The sequence below is a fragment of the Xyrauchen texanus genome, chromosome 37, assembly GCF_025860055.1.
Source record: "Xyrauchen texanus isolate HMW12.3.18 chromosome 37, RBS_HiC_50CHRs, whole genome shotgun sequence".
Lineage (NCBI taxonomy): Eukaryota > Metazoa > Chordata > Actinopteri > Cypriniformes > Catostomidae > Xyrauchen > Xyrauchen texanus.
The window spans coordinates 24,835,207-24,854,560 of NC_068312.1; the positions used below are offsets into that span (position 1 = coordinate 24,835,207).

Below are 19,354 nucleotides of genomic sequence, written 5' to 3' on the forward strand. Positions count from 1 at the left end.
TGATTCTCAGACCCAGGCATTCTAGATGGCTGATAATCCAAGATCTGTGCGTCGTTAACTGACCCTCTGATTGTGCTATGATTAGCCAATCGTCGAGGTAATTCAGTATTGGCACTCCCCGCTGTCTCAGGGGGGAAGGTGCCGCGTCCATAGATTTCGTGAATGTACGGGGGCCAATGATAGGCGAATGGTAGTACTGTGTACTGGTATGACTGTCCCTCAGCGAATCTCAGAAAAGGCCTGTGATGAGCGCTATCGGAATGTGAAAGTAAGCGTCTTTCAAATCCACTGATAGAAACCAATCCCGGGCGAACTTGCGCGAGGATATGTTTGGTTGTTAACATTCTGAACGAGCGAATCAGTAAAGCTTTGTTCAGGCGTCTGAGATCTAGGATGGGGCGGAGGCCACCGTCCTTTTCGGGACGAGAAAATAGCGGCTGTAAAACCACGCCTAGCTCATAGAGGGAGGAACAGTTTCTATAGCGCCCTTCTCTATCAGTTTGAGCACCTCGGTGCGTAGAACATGTGACACATCTTTCCTCACTTTCGTCTCGACCACCGCTGAAAAGCGGGGTGGTCTCGCGGCGAATTGAAGTGAGTAACCGTGTTTTATTATGTTCAAAACCCATTTTGGCATGTCGGGATTTTTTCCCAGGCTTTTGCTCGCACAGATATGGGCTGAATGTTGGCTGGGGCGTGTCGCAGTGACGTATGGGCCCCACCGGCAAATTGCCTTGTGCTAACACTGAGTTTACAGCTCCCAGAGGCGCAGGTGCGCGCTGAGCAGCCGTGTTGAGTGCCGAGTGCAGGGGTGCGTGTGAGCTTACAGGCACGCACGCTATCTCCGTAATGCTCGCATCGTGAGCTGGAGAAATGTTTGAAACTGTATAGACAGTGTTTACAGGTGGGGGTGCATACATTGTAATAGGCACGCGCGCCACTTTCATAAAGCTTCCCGCTCTTAGCGCGGAGTTTCTTGGCTCGCGCGTCGCATCTGTGACGCTTGCGGCATGAGCCAGAGAATTGTTTGAAACTGTATGGGCAGCGCTTATGGGTGTGGGTGCATATACTGTAGTAGGCATGCGCGCCACTTACATAAAGCCTCCCGCTCGCGGCGGGGTGTTTTTGGTCATGCATACAGTGTTTGTAACTGTGGGAGTGCGCACTTTAGTGTGGACACGTGACCCCTTAGTGACACAGGCAGAAAATGTGCTAACACTGAGCTTACAGCTCTCAGAGGCGCGGGCGCGCGCTGAGCAGCTTTGTTGAGTGCAGGGGTGCGTGTGAGATTACAGGCACGCGCGCTATCTCCGTTATGCTCGCAGCAAAAGCCGGAGAAATGTTTGAAACGACAGTGTTTACGGGTGGGGGTGCATACATTGTAATAGGCACGCGCGCCACTTCCATAAATCTTCCCGCTCTTAGCGGGGAGTTTCTTGGCTCGCGCGTCGCATCTATGATGCTCGTGGCGTGAGCCAGAGATCTGTTTGGAACTGTATGGGCAGCGCTTATGGGTGGGGGTGCATCTACTGTGGTAGGCACGCGCGCCACTTTCATAAAGCCTCCCGCTAGCGGCGGGGTTTTTTTTTGGCCATGCATACAGTGTTTGTGTGTAGGGGTGCGTGCAGGACAGCAGGCACGCGCGCTACATTTATAGTATTTCCCGCTTTTACTGGGGAAGTGTTTATAACTGTGGAAACAGTGCTTGTGTGTAGTGGTGAATACATGACAATAGGCACACGATCTACATTTATGGGGCGTCCAGCTCGAGCTGCGAAAGTATTCGGCACTGTTTGGACAGTATTGATATGTGGGAGTGCGCACTTTAGTGTGGACACGTGACCCCTTAGTGACACAGGCAGAAAATGACTCTTTTTGTGATTTCTGTGTGTTGCCGTGAAAACGGCGTTTGATTGCAGGTGAGCGAGTTCTGTGACTGGCCCATTGACTGCTGTACAGACATTTCCAGCCGCCTGTAAGGGGACTGGGTAATGTTTTACACGTTTTGCTCGCTGCAGTGAAGCGTTCAGCGAACTCTCTTACCGTGCTGGTGCCCGTGCTCGTGTCCGCTAATGTCGACGGCGCGGGGTCGAAGGCCGAGCCCGGCCAGTCGTCGGATGCAGCGCCAATTGGAAAAGCTGTCATCCTTTTCACCGTCATCCCCTGGCGCGCCGAACGAGATGAGACCCACCGCTCTGTTGGAGGGGTGCTGGTCCGTCTGCGTGAATTGGACTGGCGGCAGGGAGTTCTCGGGTGGTGGTGAAGCACGCGGGGACTGGCCCGGCGTGACGTCACTGAAGTCCGCGTGCTCTGGCGGCCTCCGTGAGCGGCGCTTTTTCTTGCGCGGCTCGAACAGAGGGGACGGCAGCACGGTGGTAGCAGGCTCGTTCGCGGCGAAGGCAGTTCGAGCAGTTGCCGCAGCACAGCCAATGACCGAGCTGCCTCGCTCATTACTGTCTGCTGTGCAGCTGCAATGCCTTTTACATAAAGACTTCAATATTTCTCGAGAAACGGAGTTTTCCCATAGCGTAAGCTACTTACGCAATAGGAGAGACCTCTCGATAGGGAACATGTTTAACAACACTCTTAGTTTGAGTGATAGCTCAGCTCCACATGATTGACAATAGTGTTCACCCTCCCCCATCTGATCCCCTATCAATTAATCAAACTCATTTTGTGCATCATACACTTCTTCTGCTATATTTTGACGATTTATTTTGTATATATATCAAAGAGATGATGCAACAAACATAGAACAGATTAATTTCTTCCACACTGAAATTTCATGAGATGCAACTGGATATCAAACACATACTGAGCTACACATAACACATAAGCTACACATGTTTTTTCTCAGGCAATTTTTTTTGGAGTCTAAATGGAAACACAACTATCATTTCAGTAGTACAATCAAATGACATTAGCCAAACTGTGCTGTTCATGTGTTACACTTGCTTTTACTTCCACCTTGCTTCTTAGTCAAATGTAAATCAATAAAACATAAGCGCCACTGTGGGGATGGGGGCGTGGACGTCTATGGAGAGCGAGACCGAGAGAGTGAGTGCGGTAAGGGTTGGCACCTGTGAAAAATCCCCTCTAACAGCTGTTTTGTGTTTGCAGTCAGTGAGGGAGAGAGAGAGAAAGAGAGAGTGGAGGTGATTTAAAGGGTGATCCACACCACCGAAGCCTTAAGTGAATAGTAGTTTAGAAATTTAGAGAGAAAAAAATCTAATCAAATAAAGTGTACAACTTCAGAGTTTTCAATTAGTGAAGTTAGTGTTATTCTATTTGTTTATAAAAAAAATTATAATAATAATAATAAAAAAACCATGGTTAAGGAAAAAAATTGCACACAATGTTTGGGGTCAATTTGACCACTAAGAGAATGCACCCGGGTTAAACAAGCTTATTGGGAAATACTGTATGAATTCAGAGCAAAAACATTACATTGACTGAGTGTTTAGTTCTGTGGTTTTATAAACAAAAACAAAAAACTGCAGAAAGGGGTGTTGCAATTAATTTTAATTCACTTTTGTTAGTACAAACATGAAACAAAGCTAGACAAGGAAACAATGTGAACTATCAAAAAATTTTCAAAGAAAACCAGTCTTGTTTTGTTCTACATTCTAGGTCTATAGACAATTTGCATTTCACTTAGCACCAAACATAGCACCAAAATAATTTTAAACAAGCTTAGTTTGAGACAGCTGGTAATGTTTCCAAGATACAGATTTAGGAAAAGGACTGTAAAAAACTTTACTTTATGAGTAAAACTTTAAAAAGCCAGGTAATAATCTGGGGGTTTTGCTGTGTATATTTATATTTAATTAATTTAAAGGTATGATCCTCAAATTAGGAAAACATTTACCCTATTCAGACTTAAGTACAGTTGTAATGGTAGCCAGATATGAAATATTCTAAAATAGCACCATAGTGGAATAAAAAGATTACAAATTACTATTTAAAAGAATTATGTCACAAATATTTAGCAATATTTAAAAATAGGACATGGTTATTCCTAAACAAGTATAAGATCTGATGAAATAATGTCATGCAAAAAACTGATGCAAGGTTAAAATTATTGTTTAGATAAAATAATTGGATTAATATTAACTTAATCGTAACATTATAAATAGGCATAAAGCAGCATTTCTCCAGACAATAAACCAATCACAGAATGGCACTGAGGTAGCGGGTGGACTATCATGTTGCTCTCTCCAGCATTACATCGCATTAAATTTGCGATGTCAAAAAAGTACTTATAACAACTGTGAGGTTAAAAACAGACAAAATATTTTCTGGGAGGTCAGAATCTGTAGAAACATAAAAAAATAAAAAATACATACACACAAGGCCGCTGCTGGCCAAATTGATGCCCTACGCAGAGTTCGTGGTGGATGGGGGACTTTCTGGTGCCCCCCAAGGGAGTTGGTGACCTTATAGTAGTCAGCTTATAGGGAGCGGCAGTACTGTGTATATATATATATATATATATATATATATATATATATATATATATATATATATATATATATATAATGTATATATTTCCAAATCATTTATCTGTACTGGGGTATCTAGATTTCTCCTCATTTAGACCACTAGTGTCAGTGCTGCCTGAACAAGTGGGTGGCTTTACTCGCAAGCGAAGTAATCCTTTAGAGGAGCGAAGAGGTGTCGAATCACGGGAATACTCCAGGACCGTCCAAGGACCTTCTGCCTCCGTGTCCACCCCATATTATTCACATCTGTGTAATGCTTTGGGAACCCAAATATCCTGAAAGTGGAGACAGAAATACAACGTAAATCATTAGGGGTGTAACGGTGCATCCGTGGTAAAAAAAAGCTGTATAAAATACGCATGACATCCTACACCAACATAACGTGGGCATACATATGGAAATTGCTTCAATGCACACAAGGAGCTCTAAAAATGTGATTACTAGCTGAATCTGCGAGAACTGAAAGTGCAACCATGCAATCGAGTGTAATACAGAGAGCGGGAGAGAAGTGCCTTTTTAACCGGGAGGGATCTGAGGGCGCATCACAGAAAACCTCCTAGCTTGATTTAGGATTTTTATCTTATCTTACAAAATTATATCTTATTTCTAGTTGAAATAAAGTTTTGATAACTGCATTATCATATTTTGTGGGAGTCTGTATTTACTTTTGAGTGTTTTGTCATCAAAGTGCAGCACATCACCTGGGTCTTCCAAAGTGTTTCCACCATCAAACATCACTTTTCTGCATCGCTAATAAATGTAGCACTATTCTCGGACAATGCTATAGTTATGCTTCATAGTATTGTAATGTGACTTTAAACATTGGCTATCAAATACGTTTTCAGTTAGGATTACAGTGGGGTTGTCCCGCATGTTTCTACAACATTCTAGTGCAGAGATGAGTGTTGAAATTTGGTTGCTAGGGTGACCCCATCTGGTTGCTAGCGTAGTTACCAGGGGGATACTAAAAAAAGGCTTCTTGTTTTCCTGAGTCAAATGAGTCAACCCGTAATTCTCTATAATGTTCTATTGCACAGATATTTATTTTGATACTCGGTTGCTAGGGTGACCCCATCTGGTTGTTAGGTAGTTACCAATGTGATGCTAAAAAGGCTTCTTGCTAGACTTAGTCAAATGAGCCATACCGGAAGTCTCTACGATGTTCTAGTGCTGAGATATGTTTTTTTTATACTCTGTTGCTAGGGTGACCCCATCTGGTTGTTAGTCAGTTACCAGGGTGATACTAAAAAGGCATCTTGCTAGCCTGATTCAAATGAATCAACCCGTAATTCTCTATAATGTTCTATTGCACAGATATGTATTTTGATACTCGGCTGCTAGGGTGAGCTCATTTGGTTGCTAGGCAGTTGCGAGGGTGATACTGACAAAGCTCCTTGCTAGCCTGAATCAAACGAGTCATCACTGAAGTCTGTATAACATTCTGATCCAAAGATATCACACCAAGACAATTTGAATGGAAGTAAATGGGGTTTGGTTGCTAGGGTGTAATGGTTGCTAGGGCATGGCTAAGCAGTTTTCAGGGTGATACTTAAAGGCTGTTAGCTGGTCTAATTCAAAAAAGCCAACTTTGTCTGTAGGATGTTGTGGTGCAGAGATATTGGTTTTGAAATACAGTTGCTAGGGTAAGCCCATCTGGTTGCTAGGCAATTTCCAGGGTAATACATAAAAGTTGCTTGCTGGCCTGTGTCATATGAGCAAACAGTGAAGTCTCTATGACATCTATGACATTCTGATCCAGAGATACCCATCTAAGTAATTTTGAATGGAAGTCAAAATTTTTGTTGCTAGGGTGCTCTAAATGGTTGCTAGGGCATGGCTAGGTAGTTTCCAAGTGGATACATTAAGACTGATTGCTAAACCAAGTAAAATAAGCCAACTCCCCTGTCTCTAGGACATTCTGATCCAAAGATATCCCTCTCAGCCATTTTTAATGTAACTCAAAAGGGATGGTTGCTAGGGTGCTCTAAATGGTTGTTAGGGCATGGCTAGCCAGTGACCAGAGTAATTCCTATTGGCTGCTTACTAACCTGACTCAAAAGAGCCAATCTGCAAGTCTCTACGACATTCTGATCTGAAGATATCCTTCTGAGCCATTTTGAATGGAAGTTTATGGGGTGGTTGCTAGACTGGTTGCTACAGTATGCTATGCCATTTCCAAATCAATCATATCAAAATCAAATCACTTTGTCACACTACCATGTACACAAGTGCAACAGTAGGTGAAATTCTTGTGTGCAGTTCCAAGCAACATAGCAGTCATGACAGTGACGAGACCAATTACAATAAACAACACAATTTACATATCAAATGTACACATACTTACACAACACAATAATTATATACAATGTACAGTATACAATACACACAATATAGAATACACAATATATAATAAGTGGGAGTATATGAAAATACAGGTGAAACTCGAAAAATTAGAATATCGTGCAAAAGTTCATTAATTTCAGTAATTCAACTTAAAAGGTGAAACTAATATATTATATAGACTCATTACAAGCCAAGTAAGATATTTCAAGCCTTTATTTGATATAATTTTGATGATTATGGCTTAGAGCTTATGAAAACCCCAAATTCAGAATCTCAGAAAATTAGAATATTGTGAAAAGGTTCAGTAATGTAGGCTCAAAGTGTCACACTCTAATCAGCTAAACACCTGCAAAGGGTTTCTGAGCCTTTAAACGGTCTCTCAGTCTGGTTCAGTTGAATTCACAATCATGGGGAAGACTGCTGACCTGACAGTTGTGCAGAAAACCATCATTGACACCCTCCACAAGGAGGGAAAGCCTCAAAAGGTAATTGCAAAAGAAGTTGGATGTTCTCAAAGTGCTGTATCAAAGCACATTAACAGAAAGTTAAGTGGAAGGGAAAAGTGTGGAAGAAAAAGGTGCACAAGCAGCAGGGATGACTGTAGCCTGGAGAGGATTGTCAGGAAAAGGCCATTCAAATGTGTGGGGGAGCTTCACAAGGAGTGGACTGAGGCTGGAGTTACTGCATCAAGAGCCACCACACACAGACGGGTCCTGGACATGGGTTTCAAATGTCAAACGTCTTACCTGGGCTAAAGAAAAAAAGAACTGGTCTGTTGCTCAGTGGTCCAAAGTCCTCTTTTCTGATGAGAGGAAATTTTGCATCTCATTTGGAAACCAAGGTCCCAGAGTCTGCAGAAAGAGAGGAGAGGCACACAATCCAAGATGCTTGAAGTCCAGTGTGAAGTTTCCACAGTCTGTGTTGGTTTGGGGAGCCATGTCATCGGCTGGTGTTGGTCCACTGTGCTTTATTAAGTCCAGAGTCAACATTTAGTTGACTCTGGACTTAAGATAAGTCGGGACATTTTAGAGCACTTCATGCTTCCTTCAGCAGACAAGCTTTATGGAGATGCTGACTTCATTTTCCAGCAGGACTTGGCACCTGCCCACACTGCCAAAAGTACCAAAACCTGGTTCAATGACCATGGTATTACTGTGCGTGATTGGCCAGCAAACTCGCCTGACCTGAACCCCATAGAGAATCTATGGGGCATTGCCAAGAGAAAGATGAGAGACATGAGACCAAACAATGCAGAAGAGCTGAAGGCCGCTATTGAAGCATCTTGGTCTTCCATAACACCTCAGCAGTGCCACAGGCTGATAGCATCCATGCCACGCCGCATTGAGGCAGTAATTAATGCAAAAGGGGCCCAAACCAAGTACTGAGTACATATGCATGATTATACTTTTCAGAGGGTCGACATTTCTGTATTTAAAATCTTTTTTTTTATTGATTTCATGTAATATTCTAATTTTCTGAGATTCTGAATTTGGGGTTTTCATAAGCTGTAAGCCATAATCATCAAAATTATATCAAATAAAGGCTTGAAATATCTTACTTTGCTTGTAATGAGTCTATATAATATATTAGTTTCACCTTTTAAGTTGAATTACTGAAATTAATGAACTTTTGCACGATATTCTAATTTTTCGAGTTTCACCTGTAGTTGAATTGAGGAGAATATGTTGACAGTCCAGTGTGAGATTATAGATTAATAAAGTGCAGTGCTAATTATTGATCCTGATAGATCAAGTGTTCAACAGTCTGACTGCTTGGGGGAAGAAGTTGTCATGTAGTCGGCTGGTGCGGGTCCTGATGCTGCGATACCGCCTGCCTGATGTTAGCAGTGAGAACAGCCCATGACTCGGGTGCCTGGAGTCTCTGATGATCCTCCGAGCTTTTTTCACACACCGCCTTGTGTATATGTCCTGGAGGGAGGGAAGCTCACCTCCGATGATGTTTCTGGCAGTTCGCACCACCCTTTGCAGGGCTTTGCAGTTGTGGGCGGTGCTATTGCCGTACCAGGCGGTGATGCAGCCAGTTAGGATGCTCTCTACAGTACTAGTGTAGAACCGTGTGAGGATGTGGTGGTTCATTCCAAACTTCCTCAGCCGTCTCAGGAAGAAGAGGCGCTGGTGAGCCTTCTTCACAACGGCCTCAGTGTGGACGGACCATGTGAGTTCCTCAGTAATGTGGACACCGAGGAACTTGAAACTGCTGACACTCTCCACCGGTGCTCCATTAATGGTGATGGGGCTGTGTACTCTGTCTTTTCTCCTGAAGTCCACTACAAGCTCCTTGGTTTTACTGACGTTGAGGGAGAGGTTGTGCTCCTGACACCAGCGTGTCAGAGTGTGCACCTCCTCTCTGTAGGCTCTTTCATCATTGTCAGTGATCAGACCTACCACCGTCGTATCGTCAGCAAACTTAATGATGGTATTGGAGCTATGTGTTGCCACACAGTCATGTGCGTATAGTGAATACAGGAGTGGGCTGAGAACACAGCCCTGCGGGGCTCCAGTGTTGAGTGTCAGAGATGAGGAGACGTTGCTGCCCATTCTAACCACCTGACATCTGCCTGACAGGAAATCCAGGATCCAGCTGCACAGCGAGCTGTTTAAGCCCAGAGCCCGGAGTTTCATATCAAGCTTGGAGGGCACTATGGTGTTGAATGCTGAGCTGTAGTCTACAAACAGCATTCTCACATATGTGTTCCTTTTTTCAAGATGGGAGAGAGCAGTGTGTAGTGTAGATGCAATGGCATCATCAGTGGAGCGGTTGTTACGGTAGGCAAACTGCAATGGGTCCAAAGAGGTGGGCAGAACAGAGCAGATGTAATCTCTGATTAACCTTTCAAAGCATTTGCTGATGATGGGAGTCAGAGCAACAGGACGCCAGTCATTTAAGCAAGTGATTGTGGCTTGCTTCGGTACAGGCACAATGGTTGATGTTTTGAAGCATGTGGGGACTACAGACAGGGAGAGGGACAGATTGAAAATGTCCGTAAAAACACCAGCCAGTTGATTCGCGCACGCTCTGATGACGCGGCCCGGAATGCCGTCTGGACCCGCGGCTTTACGGATGTTCACCCGTCGGAAGGATCGGGTTACATCCGCAACAGAGACGGAGAGTGAACCAACCTCTGTAGCGTCAGCAGCGAGTGCTCTCTCCGCGAGGGCGGTGTTATTGTCCTCAAAACGAGCATAAAATGTATTAAGTTCGTCCGGGAGAGATGCAGCGATGTTCATGGCGGAGTCTTTATTCCGTTTGTAGTCCGTGATGGTGTTAATTCCCTGCCACATACTTTGAGTCAGTGGTGTTGAACTGACCTTCAAGCTTGTGCCTGTACTGGCGTTTGGCTGCACTGATGGTGTTACGGAGGGCATAACTGGCTTGTTTACGTTCCTCCGCGTTAGAAGAATTAAAAGCGGAGGTCCGCGCATAGAGTGCCACGCGAACATCGCCATTAACCAATGGTTTCTGGTTGGGTATATCCATATTGTTTTGGTCGGAACAACATCCTCTACGCACTTCCTGATGAAACACGTTACGCTGTCAGCGTAAGCCTCGATGTCGTCATCAGAGGCGGACCGGAACATCTCCCAGTCCACGTGATCAAAACAGTCTTGTAGCGCAGAGTCTGATTGGTCCGACCAGCACTGGATCTTTCTGAGGGTGGGTGCGTCCCGTTTCAGTTTGTGCCTGTACGCGGGCAGAAGCAGAACGGAATTGTGGTCCGATTTGCCAAATGGGGGGGCGGGAGAGGGATTTGTAGCCATCCCGGAAAAGAGAGTAACAATGGTCTAAGTTCCCCTCGTGTGTTGAACTTAATGTGTTGGTGGTATTTTGGAGCGATTGTTTTGAAGTTGGCTTTGTTAAAATCCCCGGTAACAATGAACGCAGCCTCAGGGTGCACGGTTTCCTGCTCACTTATACACCCATACATTTCCCTGAGTGCCCGGTCTGTGTCGGCTTGTGGGGGGATGTACACAGCTGTGATGATGACCGCTGTGAATTCCCTCGGTAGCCAGAATGGTCGACACATAAGCATGAGATATTCCAGGTCAGGAGAGCAGAAAGACTTTATGAAATGTACATTCCTCTGATCACACCATGATTTGTTGATCATAAAACATACACCACCACCTCTGCTTTTACCAGAGAGGTCTTTCGCTCTGTCCGCTCGGTGCACGGAAAAGCCCGTGATTTCGATGGCCGAGTCTGCAATCTCCGCAGCCAGCCAGGTTTCTGTAAGGCAGATAACAGAGCAATCACTCGTCTCTCATTGGAAGGAGATCCGCGCTCTCAGCTCGCAGAGCTTGTTGTCCAGAGACTGAACATTTGCCAGTAGTATACTGGGTAGCGGGGGTCAATTTGCACGACGTCTTACTCTGATGAGAACGCCGGCTCGTTTTCCTCTTTTCCTTCTGCCTTTCCGCGGCCGAGCAGCCCAGACAAAGGGCTCCGCCGGCGTGTTTGTAAACAGCGGGTCGGCATTAAGGAATTTGAAGTCCGGTTTTCGATGTGTAATTGTAGAACCAATGTCCAAAAGCGTTTGTCTGTCGTAAACAATAAGGCAGACAACATCCAAGACAAAAAAACAATGAACTGTAAACAAAACAAACAATAAACCGCAGTGTTGTATCGGAGCTCGCAACGCAGCAGCCATACTCGGCGCCATCTTGAGACAAGGTGAAGTATCTTTAAGTATCAAGGTGATACTTAAAGACTGATAGCTCGAGTGAAATGACTACCCCCATGTCTGTATGACATTCTGATTGGGAGATATGATCCCACAATTGTCAGTGTCTTGTCATTGTATGAAAAAATCAATTGTTTTCATTGGCGAGACCTTTGCCATAGTATGCCCCCAGGGAAACCCAATCTCATGTAATGCTCCAAAACTGCTTGCTAGGCCGAATTAAATGCGTCCACCCACATGTCTCTATGAAATTCTGATCCAGAGATATGATCGAACAAGGTTTTGCATAATTCAAAGTCATTAGGATTTTTCGCTTCGCAAGCACCACTAATAATAAAACTTAGCTATTCTTGATTCAGGCTTATTTTAAAGAACCACAAACTGAACAGAACCATGAGCTCCGTATCGTGAACTGAACTGAATCGTGAGATGAGTGAACCGTTACACCCTTATAAATAATTTTCTATAGAAAAAAAAGCTTGTGCAAAGGTACACTTAAAGAAATAGTTCTCACTTTGCATCCTTACTAAAACTTGAATGCACCAGTAATGGAACCAGAATGTGGCAGGGCGGAGGGTGGGGCCGGGTTGTGATTATACACACCCGGTCCATTATCAGGCAAATTAAGCCTCCAAGAGGGATAAAGGCCGATGGCAGAGTGATGAGAGAGAGATAGTTTACGGACATGTCCATCATGTGTGTGTTTGTGTCGTTTGTTTAAGTTTATTATAAAAATATTATTTATATTGACAAGCCGGTTCTCGCCTCCTCCTTTCCATTGACTTCTTTACACAGAGCATTTTTTAAAATATTCCATTTGTGTTCCACAGAAGAAAGATCATTCAGGATTGGATCAACATGAGGGTGGGTAAATAATGAAATATATCTTTTAAAACAAACCCATAAAATACAGTATTTTGACATACGAACCTATGATACTGATCTTAAAATATACAAGTAATATTAAACTTAAAAATAGCTGACCTTTCCATTTCAGTACACCAAAGATAATCCTCTTTTCCTTTCATGGTGACAGGCAGTGGTCCCATCTTTCCTTGTTTAACTGAGTTAGACTTGGTGGTGATGGAGCGAACTTTGTTGAACTGCAGAAAATAAAATGAGAAATGTTACATAAACCTTGATGTTAAAAGGGCTGAAATAAAGTATATTTAACTATTGGCACACCTTGGCACTATTTTAAAGACCTCTATGCAGCCCTACAAAGTCAAACACGCAATAACAACACCAACACTTAAAGTAAAAAAACTGTCTTCAAAGATTTTTGATTGTCCAGCCAAATGTGGATTATACCTACTACATTATAATCTGTTTTCTCTGAATCAGAACATAGTTAAACAAAAGCTGCGTTCACGCCATGTCATAATTACGAGTTGGGACCTCGATAAATTCTATTCATAGATGTTCACAACCTGGGAACCTGGGAATTATGCGTTTCTATGGCAATACAACAAGTAACAATAGTTTACGTATAGTTTGTTTAGCAGAACATTAGACATTATCAAATCAAATCACTTTATTGTCACACAACCATATACACAAGTGCAACAGTAGGTGAAAGACTTGTGTGCAGTTCCGAGCAACATAGCAGTCATGACAGTGACGAGACATATACCAATTACAATAAACAACATATTTACACAACACAATTTACATATCAAATGTACACATACTTACACAACACATTAATAATATACAATGCACAGTAAACAATACACACAATATAGAATACACATACAATAAAAAAAGTATATAAGAAATATATAAACAGTAGTTGTATTGTGGAGAATATAATTATGACAGTCCAGTGTGAGATTTAAGATTAATAAAGTGCAATGCTGATGTATATTGATCGTGAGAGATCGTGTTCAAAAGTCTGATTGCTTGGGGGAACAAGCTGTCATGTAGTCGGCTGGTGCGGATCCTGATGCTGCGATACCGCCTGCCTGATGTAGTAGTGAGACTCCGGCTGCTCTCACTGCATCTGTCACAGGACAGATCATAATCTAAAGGCCAAAGCATACTACTTGGTGCTTCCACGTTACTGATCGCTCCGTGCACAGAATGCGTGGTGTAAATTTCATCATAATCCAAGCCTGACCACGCGCCGGCCAGATTTTCTAAGGCCAGTGACACTACGCTGGCCACTGACTCTACTAAAAGAGTATCACAAATAAGTTGTAGTGGGCATGAATCAAGCACGTTTGTATTCGCCCACGGTACGAAGAGTATACTCACAAAGGCAACGTGGTCCTCCAGGCTTGAGGCAATCCGGAACACGTAAAAAAGTAAACCTGGGTCTTAAGGGTCGGTTGTACCATCAAGGGTTATTCTTAAATTTAGATTAAATCAAGGTTTATCTGATAATTCTGTTGGACCAAACTTTAAACTTTGTTTAAAAATAATCAGGGTTACATTTAAATCATATTCTTGATCCTGATTTAAAATTAACTGTAAATCAATTTATTTTAATCCTGTTGCTCCATTAATTTAAACTCTGATTTAAATATAAGTAAGGGATTAACTTTAAACTTGCAGCTGAGGTTGTTTTAAATAACAAAACTGACTTACAATTAAACATAAATGACTGGGTAAGTGAATAGTAAATGCGGCGTCAGCCTTCTGAGAGACGTTTAACAATTTATTTATGTTTTCTTTGGTCTGAAATCTTGGGCCATTGGCTCATATCTCGGTGGCACATTCATCTTTCAAAACATACATTATAGGAGATGTGGTCATCGTTACTGGTGTGTTATCATTGTTTGAGGGATACTGAATCCATTTGATTATAGTGCTTCCTTCTATGTGATATTCAATCCGAAATTCCATGGATTTTATCCTATATTAAAAGTGAGGAATGTGATGTGAAAATGTTCTTAAACAAATGTATATGTGCTTTTTGAGTTTAGTGCTCATGCATTGGTACGTCAGTACAGTATTAACAGTTATGGCCTGTGCACCTAATGCAATATTCCTTATTTTCCATTGTAACAGACTATTTATGGACTGGCATTGTTTTCTGTGTGCATATCAATTAGAATGTCATTTTTATGCTGACGAGATAACGGAAAACACATTTTTGGAGCGAGGAGGAGAGATAATCATCTACAATCCTTCAAAGAAATTAATTGGAGTGTAATTTACAGTAGATGGCACTGTTGGTTTTCATAACCCATAAGTTGGGTCATAAAACGTTAAAATGTTTATATAACAACAATGATACACTTTCATTTTCATTCTATGGTGATATTAAAAAATTACATATTTTATAATTAATTTCTCTAAAAATCTAAAAATTCTCTAATCGCTTTGTGAAATTGCAAAACTTTATGATTTACAGATTTGAATGACAGCAGACACATCAACACAGTTTGTTCATCAGTCCATGCGACTCAGTCCTACTACATTTGTTTGAAATGACACGTGAGGTACAACACAAATCGCTTAAGAGTCAGAACTAAAATCAAAATGATCTTAAATTATATCAACTCTGACCGCATTAGAGTTGAATCTTCGCCATAGTGGGATTAGTAATTTTGCCCTCCGCTTTCAACACAACTGAAACAACAACAGACTGCTCAGTCAGACTCCTACTACATCTGTTTGCAATGAACCGTGAGGTACAACACAATTTCACATCACTTACGAGCCACAGTACTATAATAAAAATTATCGGGCTACACTATTTTAAAATGCATCTATCATGTAGACCATAAACACAATGATGACGAGCCAATGAAAGTAAGTTATGGGAGGGACGACACATGTAGCCATGCACCAATATCTTCCCCTGCCCCATTCTGCAAGCTGCAGCCAGGGATACTTGACAAAAGTGGCGCAGACGCAAGGGGAGAGGGTCAATCTGAGACCCGTGTACTTTTTTCATAAATTATTCTGCCATCTTTTAAAGCTTGTGACATTGAACACATTGCTGAGACATTTTCTCAACCTACCTGACCAGCTGTGTGTACTAATAATCTACTCTTAGGTTCAGAAACCAGTATGGCGGACAAAATTAATCGCAGGTCAAGGTTTTAATCACAGGTAAAATTTAGAATGCCCAATTCCCACTACTTAGTAGGTCCTCGTGGTGGCGCGGTTACTCACCTCAATACGGGTGGCGAAGTCTTAGTTGCCTCTGCTTCTGAGACAGTCAGTCCGTGCATCTTATCACATGGCTCATTGTGCATGACACTGCGGAGGCTCTGCAAGTGGAGGCTCATGCTACTCTCCACAGTCCACGCACAACTTACCATGTGCCACATTGAGAGCGAGAACTACTAATCGTGACCACGAGCAGGTTACCCCATGAGACTCTAGCTTCCCTAGCAACCGGGCCAATTTGGTTGCTTAGGAGACCTGGCTGGAGACACTCAGCAAACCCTGGATTCGAACTCTACTATACTCTACTATAGCAGCCCAGGCCCCACTGTTCAACAGTATTTAAATTAAGTGGTGTGACAACTCAAATTAAAATAAAATGATCAGCAATCCCTGGATTAGCCTAATTTAATTTAGTCACGGTACTTGTTGGTGCAACCCACCCTATGAGACACAATTTCGCTCATAACTCAATTTTGACAAAAAGTGTAATTATGCATTTTGCCTTTGCGTGACAATATTGCCTACAAGAATGAAACAACCAGTTCAAATGTATATTTAAGTCTTGTCAATTTCTTTTGAAATCCTGGTTTTGATCATATAAATTGTCCAATTAAATCATACAATAAATGTGTTATGTTTGTAATATTTGTTTTACCATTGCTGTTTGTCCGTCCTCCAGGAAGTCATGCAGCTCTAAGTTGTCAGTGAGTGAAGTAGCCAGTGTTCTAAAAACACAAAATCATGTCTTTAATCACATTTAAGATGAATGCATCCATCACCATCTATTTCACAATGAGTTACATAAATGACAGAGCAAACATGTATTTTCATACTCAAGCAAATTCTGCATTATGTTTACATGCGTGAATGTTAGGGCTGGGTATTGAGTTCCATACATTTTAGGCACCAACCGAATTGCCTCTAAACAATGAAGTATCAAAAAATGTCTTGTCATTCGGTACCAAATTTCTATACCTAAGGGTTTAATCTCATCAACGTCAGTGATAAGCATGTAGCATGCTAGATGTGCCAAAATCTAAAAGGGCCGTTGATTGTGTTTAGGCATCAAGGAAAAACACTAGTTCACACCGGTTACGCCCAGAGACATGGCTCACACGTGAGGCTGTAGTGTGTATGCGTCCCAACACCCATAGATGTAAAAGATGTGGAAAAGATCAAAAGTGTGGCTACATTTCACCAGGCTTGATGCCAACAGCGCGCGATGCAATATTTGCAACAAGATAATTGGTGCCAAGACCGACAACACGACAAATCTGATGAAGCACTTGACAGTGCACGGAATAAACTTAAGAGCAGAAAACTGCTGTCTTCCACTGCAAGAAGACAGAGCCGGTGTAGTCATCCTCTCAGCATCCTCCTGCCTCAGAGTTTCCTTCAACATGTCCACCACACGAGTCCTCCAAAACTACTGATGAATGCAGTGGCGCTATGACTGGGACTCCGACAGGTAAGGTTAATGTTTAGCAAACAAACCAACAAACAAAATCGCCTAACTTGTAGTGGTACATGCTTGTGTACTTGTTAAATTAACGTTTCTGTGCGTGGTGACATAGTCCTATAAACTGGGACCTACGTAACGTTAGATATTGTTTGGACGTATGGCTATAGATAGCTAGCTAAATCGATGCTAAAAATGTTTTAAGGTTGAGAGTAACTCACACTAAACTAGTTTAACTCACATTAAACTAGTTATCTTGATAAACCGTACTTATCCTTAGGGTTGGCTGAATTAACAGTTTAGCTTTCTTGATTTTTTCTCCACTCTTCACATTAATGTTGACAATGGCATGAGGAGACCAGAAGCCTCAGGAGATGAGTCTTTGAGTTTGTAAAAAAGTAAACTGAAAAATAAAACCAAAGGTTTTTTGAGGTAATGTTTGTAATCTTGTTAAAATGGATTTCATAAAATTTGTATAGAAAAAAGTATCGTTTAAGAACCGGTATTGAAGTCAAGCTATCGGTATCTAAGTTTTTTGAATGATACCCAGCCCTAGTGATTGTGAGTTTGAGTTTTGTGTGTGTACGTTTTCATTCATACCGGTTCATTCCAGGTAAATTGCCCCAGAAGTAACGGGCCCTGTGGGCAGGGCTCACTTTCACAGCATCAATCATCACAGGATTACACTGGAAGGAGATGAATGTATAATGATACAGAACTAATGACAAGAAGGGCATACTCATTATAAGAGCATAAACCCAGAAGAACAATTAAGCAAAGAAAGCATTTACATCAAAACATCTCAAGATATTGAGGGATAAAAGACGTCCTTGTGAGAACAGCATGGATAATCCTTCTTACCTCCAAGAAGCGGGAGATATCTTCCTTATCATGGGCACTCATGGCTACTGCGTTCTCAAAGAGCCAGAAAAATGGGCGATCATCATCCTTTCTTGGCCTCATCAAGGTTAACATGTGGTAATATTCGAAGAACAGCCGACCTGTGCCTTCTGCGTAAAGACAGAAAAAAAAAAAAATGCTGTATTTTTGCCAAATTAAGTGATATCCAAATAATAAGTGTCAAGTTTCTAATTGATTCTGTAGATAATGTGTACTAGCAAAACATGTGCCAGCTTCAGATATATACATGAATGCCTTATTATACGAAATATCATGTTCAAATATGCAAATATCTTCCAGTGTGATTTAACTGGTAGCATAAATCCACTTTTGGGATGACAATGGATTGTTGTTGTTTGTGGTGTTGTTTTGTTCTTACCAAAAATACCTTTTTTGGCTGGATTTACCATGGTCAGGTCATTACAGGGACTTCCACCAATCAGAAGGTCAAATGGGCCCCACTCAGCCAGCTACAATATGATGTGAAAAAGTAAAACATTTAAAAAGGATCTTCCAATTGACTTAAATTCCATTCAACATGCAGATGTGAGGAAGAGTACATGAAACAGCATGCTTCGATATTAAAAATGCTATAAAATTATATAATTTTAATATCAAGTTTAAATTAATTTGTTAATAACTCCCACAAAGTTGAAGTGATAACGATCTTTACGAACATGTTTCCTTGTGATGGTCCGCACATCCTTTACATATTCAATCAGGCCCTTGTGTTTGATCATCCCGACTGCAATGGGGTCTTCACAGATTTCAGAAGCAATGTACCGCTCCACCTTTAAGCCAAGGTCTTTTAAAACCAGATAGCCTGTAAAAAAAAAAAAAAGATAAATAAGAAACAAAAATCAACCTGGTTTCTGCTTTACCTTTTGCAACTCCCATGATGCACTACAAATTCACATGCTTTAAGGAAAACTAAGCCAAAAATCACCACGCTCATTCAGTGTTAGTTACACTATTCTACTTAAAATAACTACATGTCTCTAAAAGTAAATACTTTACTGATAATATCATCAAAAAAAGTCACATTATTACATTATTATTTACTTTACTTTCACGTACATTTTTTAAAACCCTTATAACAGAAAAGTATTTGTATTTCCACTCAACGACTCAAAATAATGTCTACATTTCCTTCTTGTTCATTGTCGCACACAATATACAATACACTCAGCACCACATGTTTCTTCCTTACAATGAGACTTGTAAGGTGGCATAAGCCCTTCAGCTCTCACAGAAACACAAATTAAGTTACATTTAACTGTAATTCAAGTTTTAATTGTATTCTACGTAAATAATATTATTTTAGAA

The 19,354-nt window shown here is 41.7% G+C and overlaps 1 protein-coding gene across 2 annotated transcripts in view; it reads right to left on the minus strand.

Annotated features, from left to right (window-relative positions):
- Positions 1-4,554: 4,554 nt before the first annotated feature.
- The window catches only part of LOC127630461 (uncharacterized), a 33,480-nt gene continuing 18,680 nt past the window's right edge, over positions 4,555-19,354 (minus strand). Inside the window, exons 19-25 of one of the 2 annotated variants that reach the window (XM_052107998.1) lie at positions 18,706-18,851; positions 18,417-18,498; positions 17,990-18,138; positions 17,729-17,814; positions 16,325-16,394; positions 12,532-12,650; positions 4,555-4,777 (exon numbers count right to left, since the gene is read on the minus strand). In XM_052107998.1, coding sequence (XP_051963958.1) covers positions 4,636-4,777; positions 12,532-12,650; positions 16,325-16,394; positions 17,729-17,814; positions 17,990-18,138; positions 18,417-18,498; positions 18,706-18,851 — 794 coding nt within the window. In that variant the 3' untranslated portion in view covers positions 4,555-4,635. Of the gene's footprint in view, positions 4,778-12,531; positions 12,651-16,324; positions 16,395-17,728; positions 17,815-17,989; positions 18,139-18,407; positions 18,499-18,705; positions 18,852-19,354 lie in introns of both variants that reach the window. The other variant, XM_052107997.1, reaches the window with a different exon arrangement.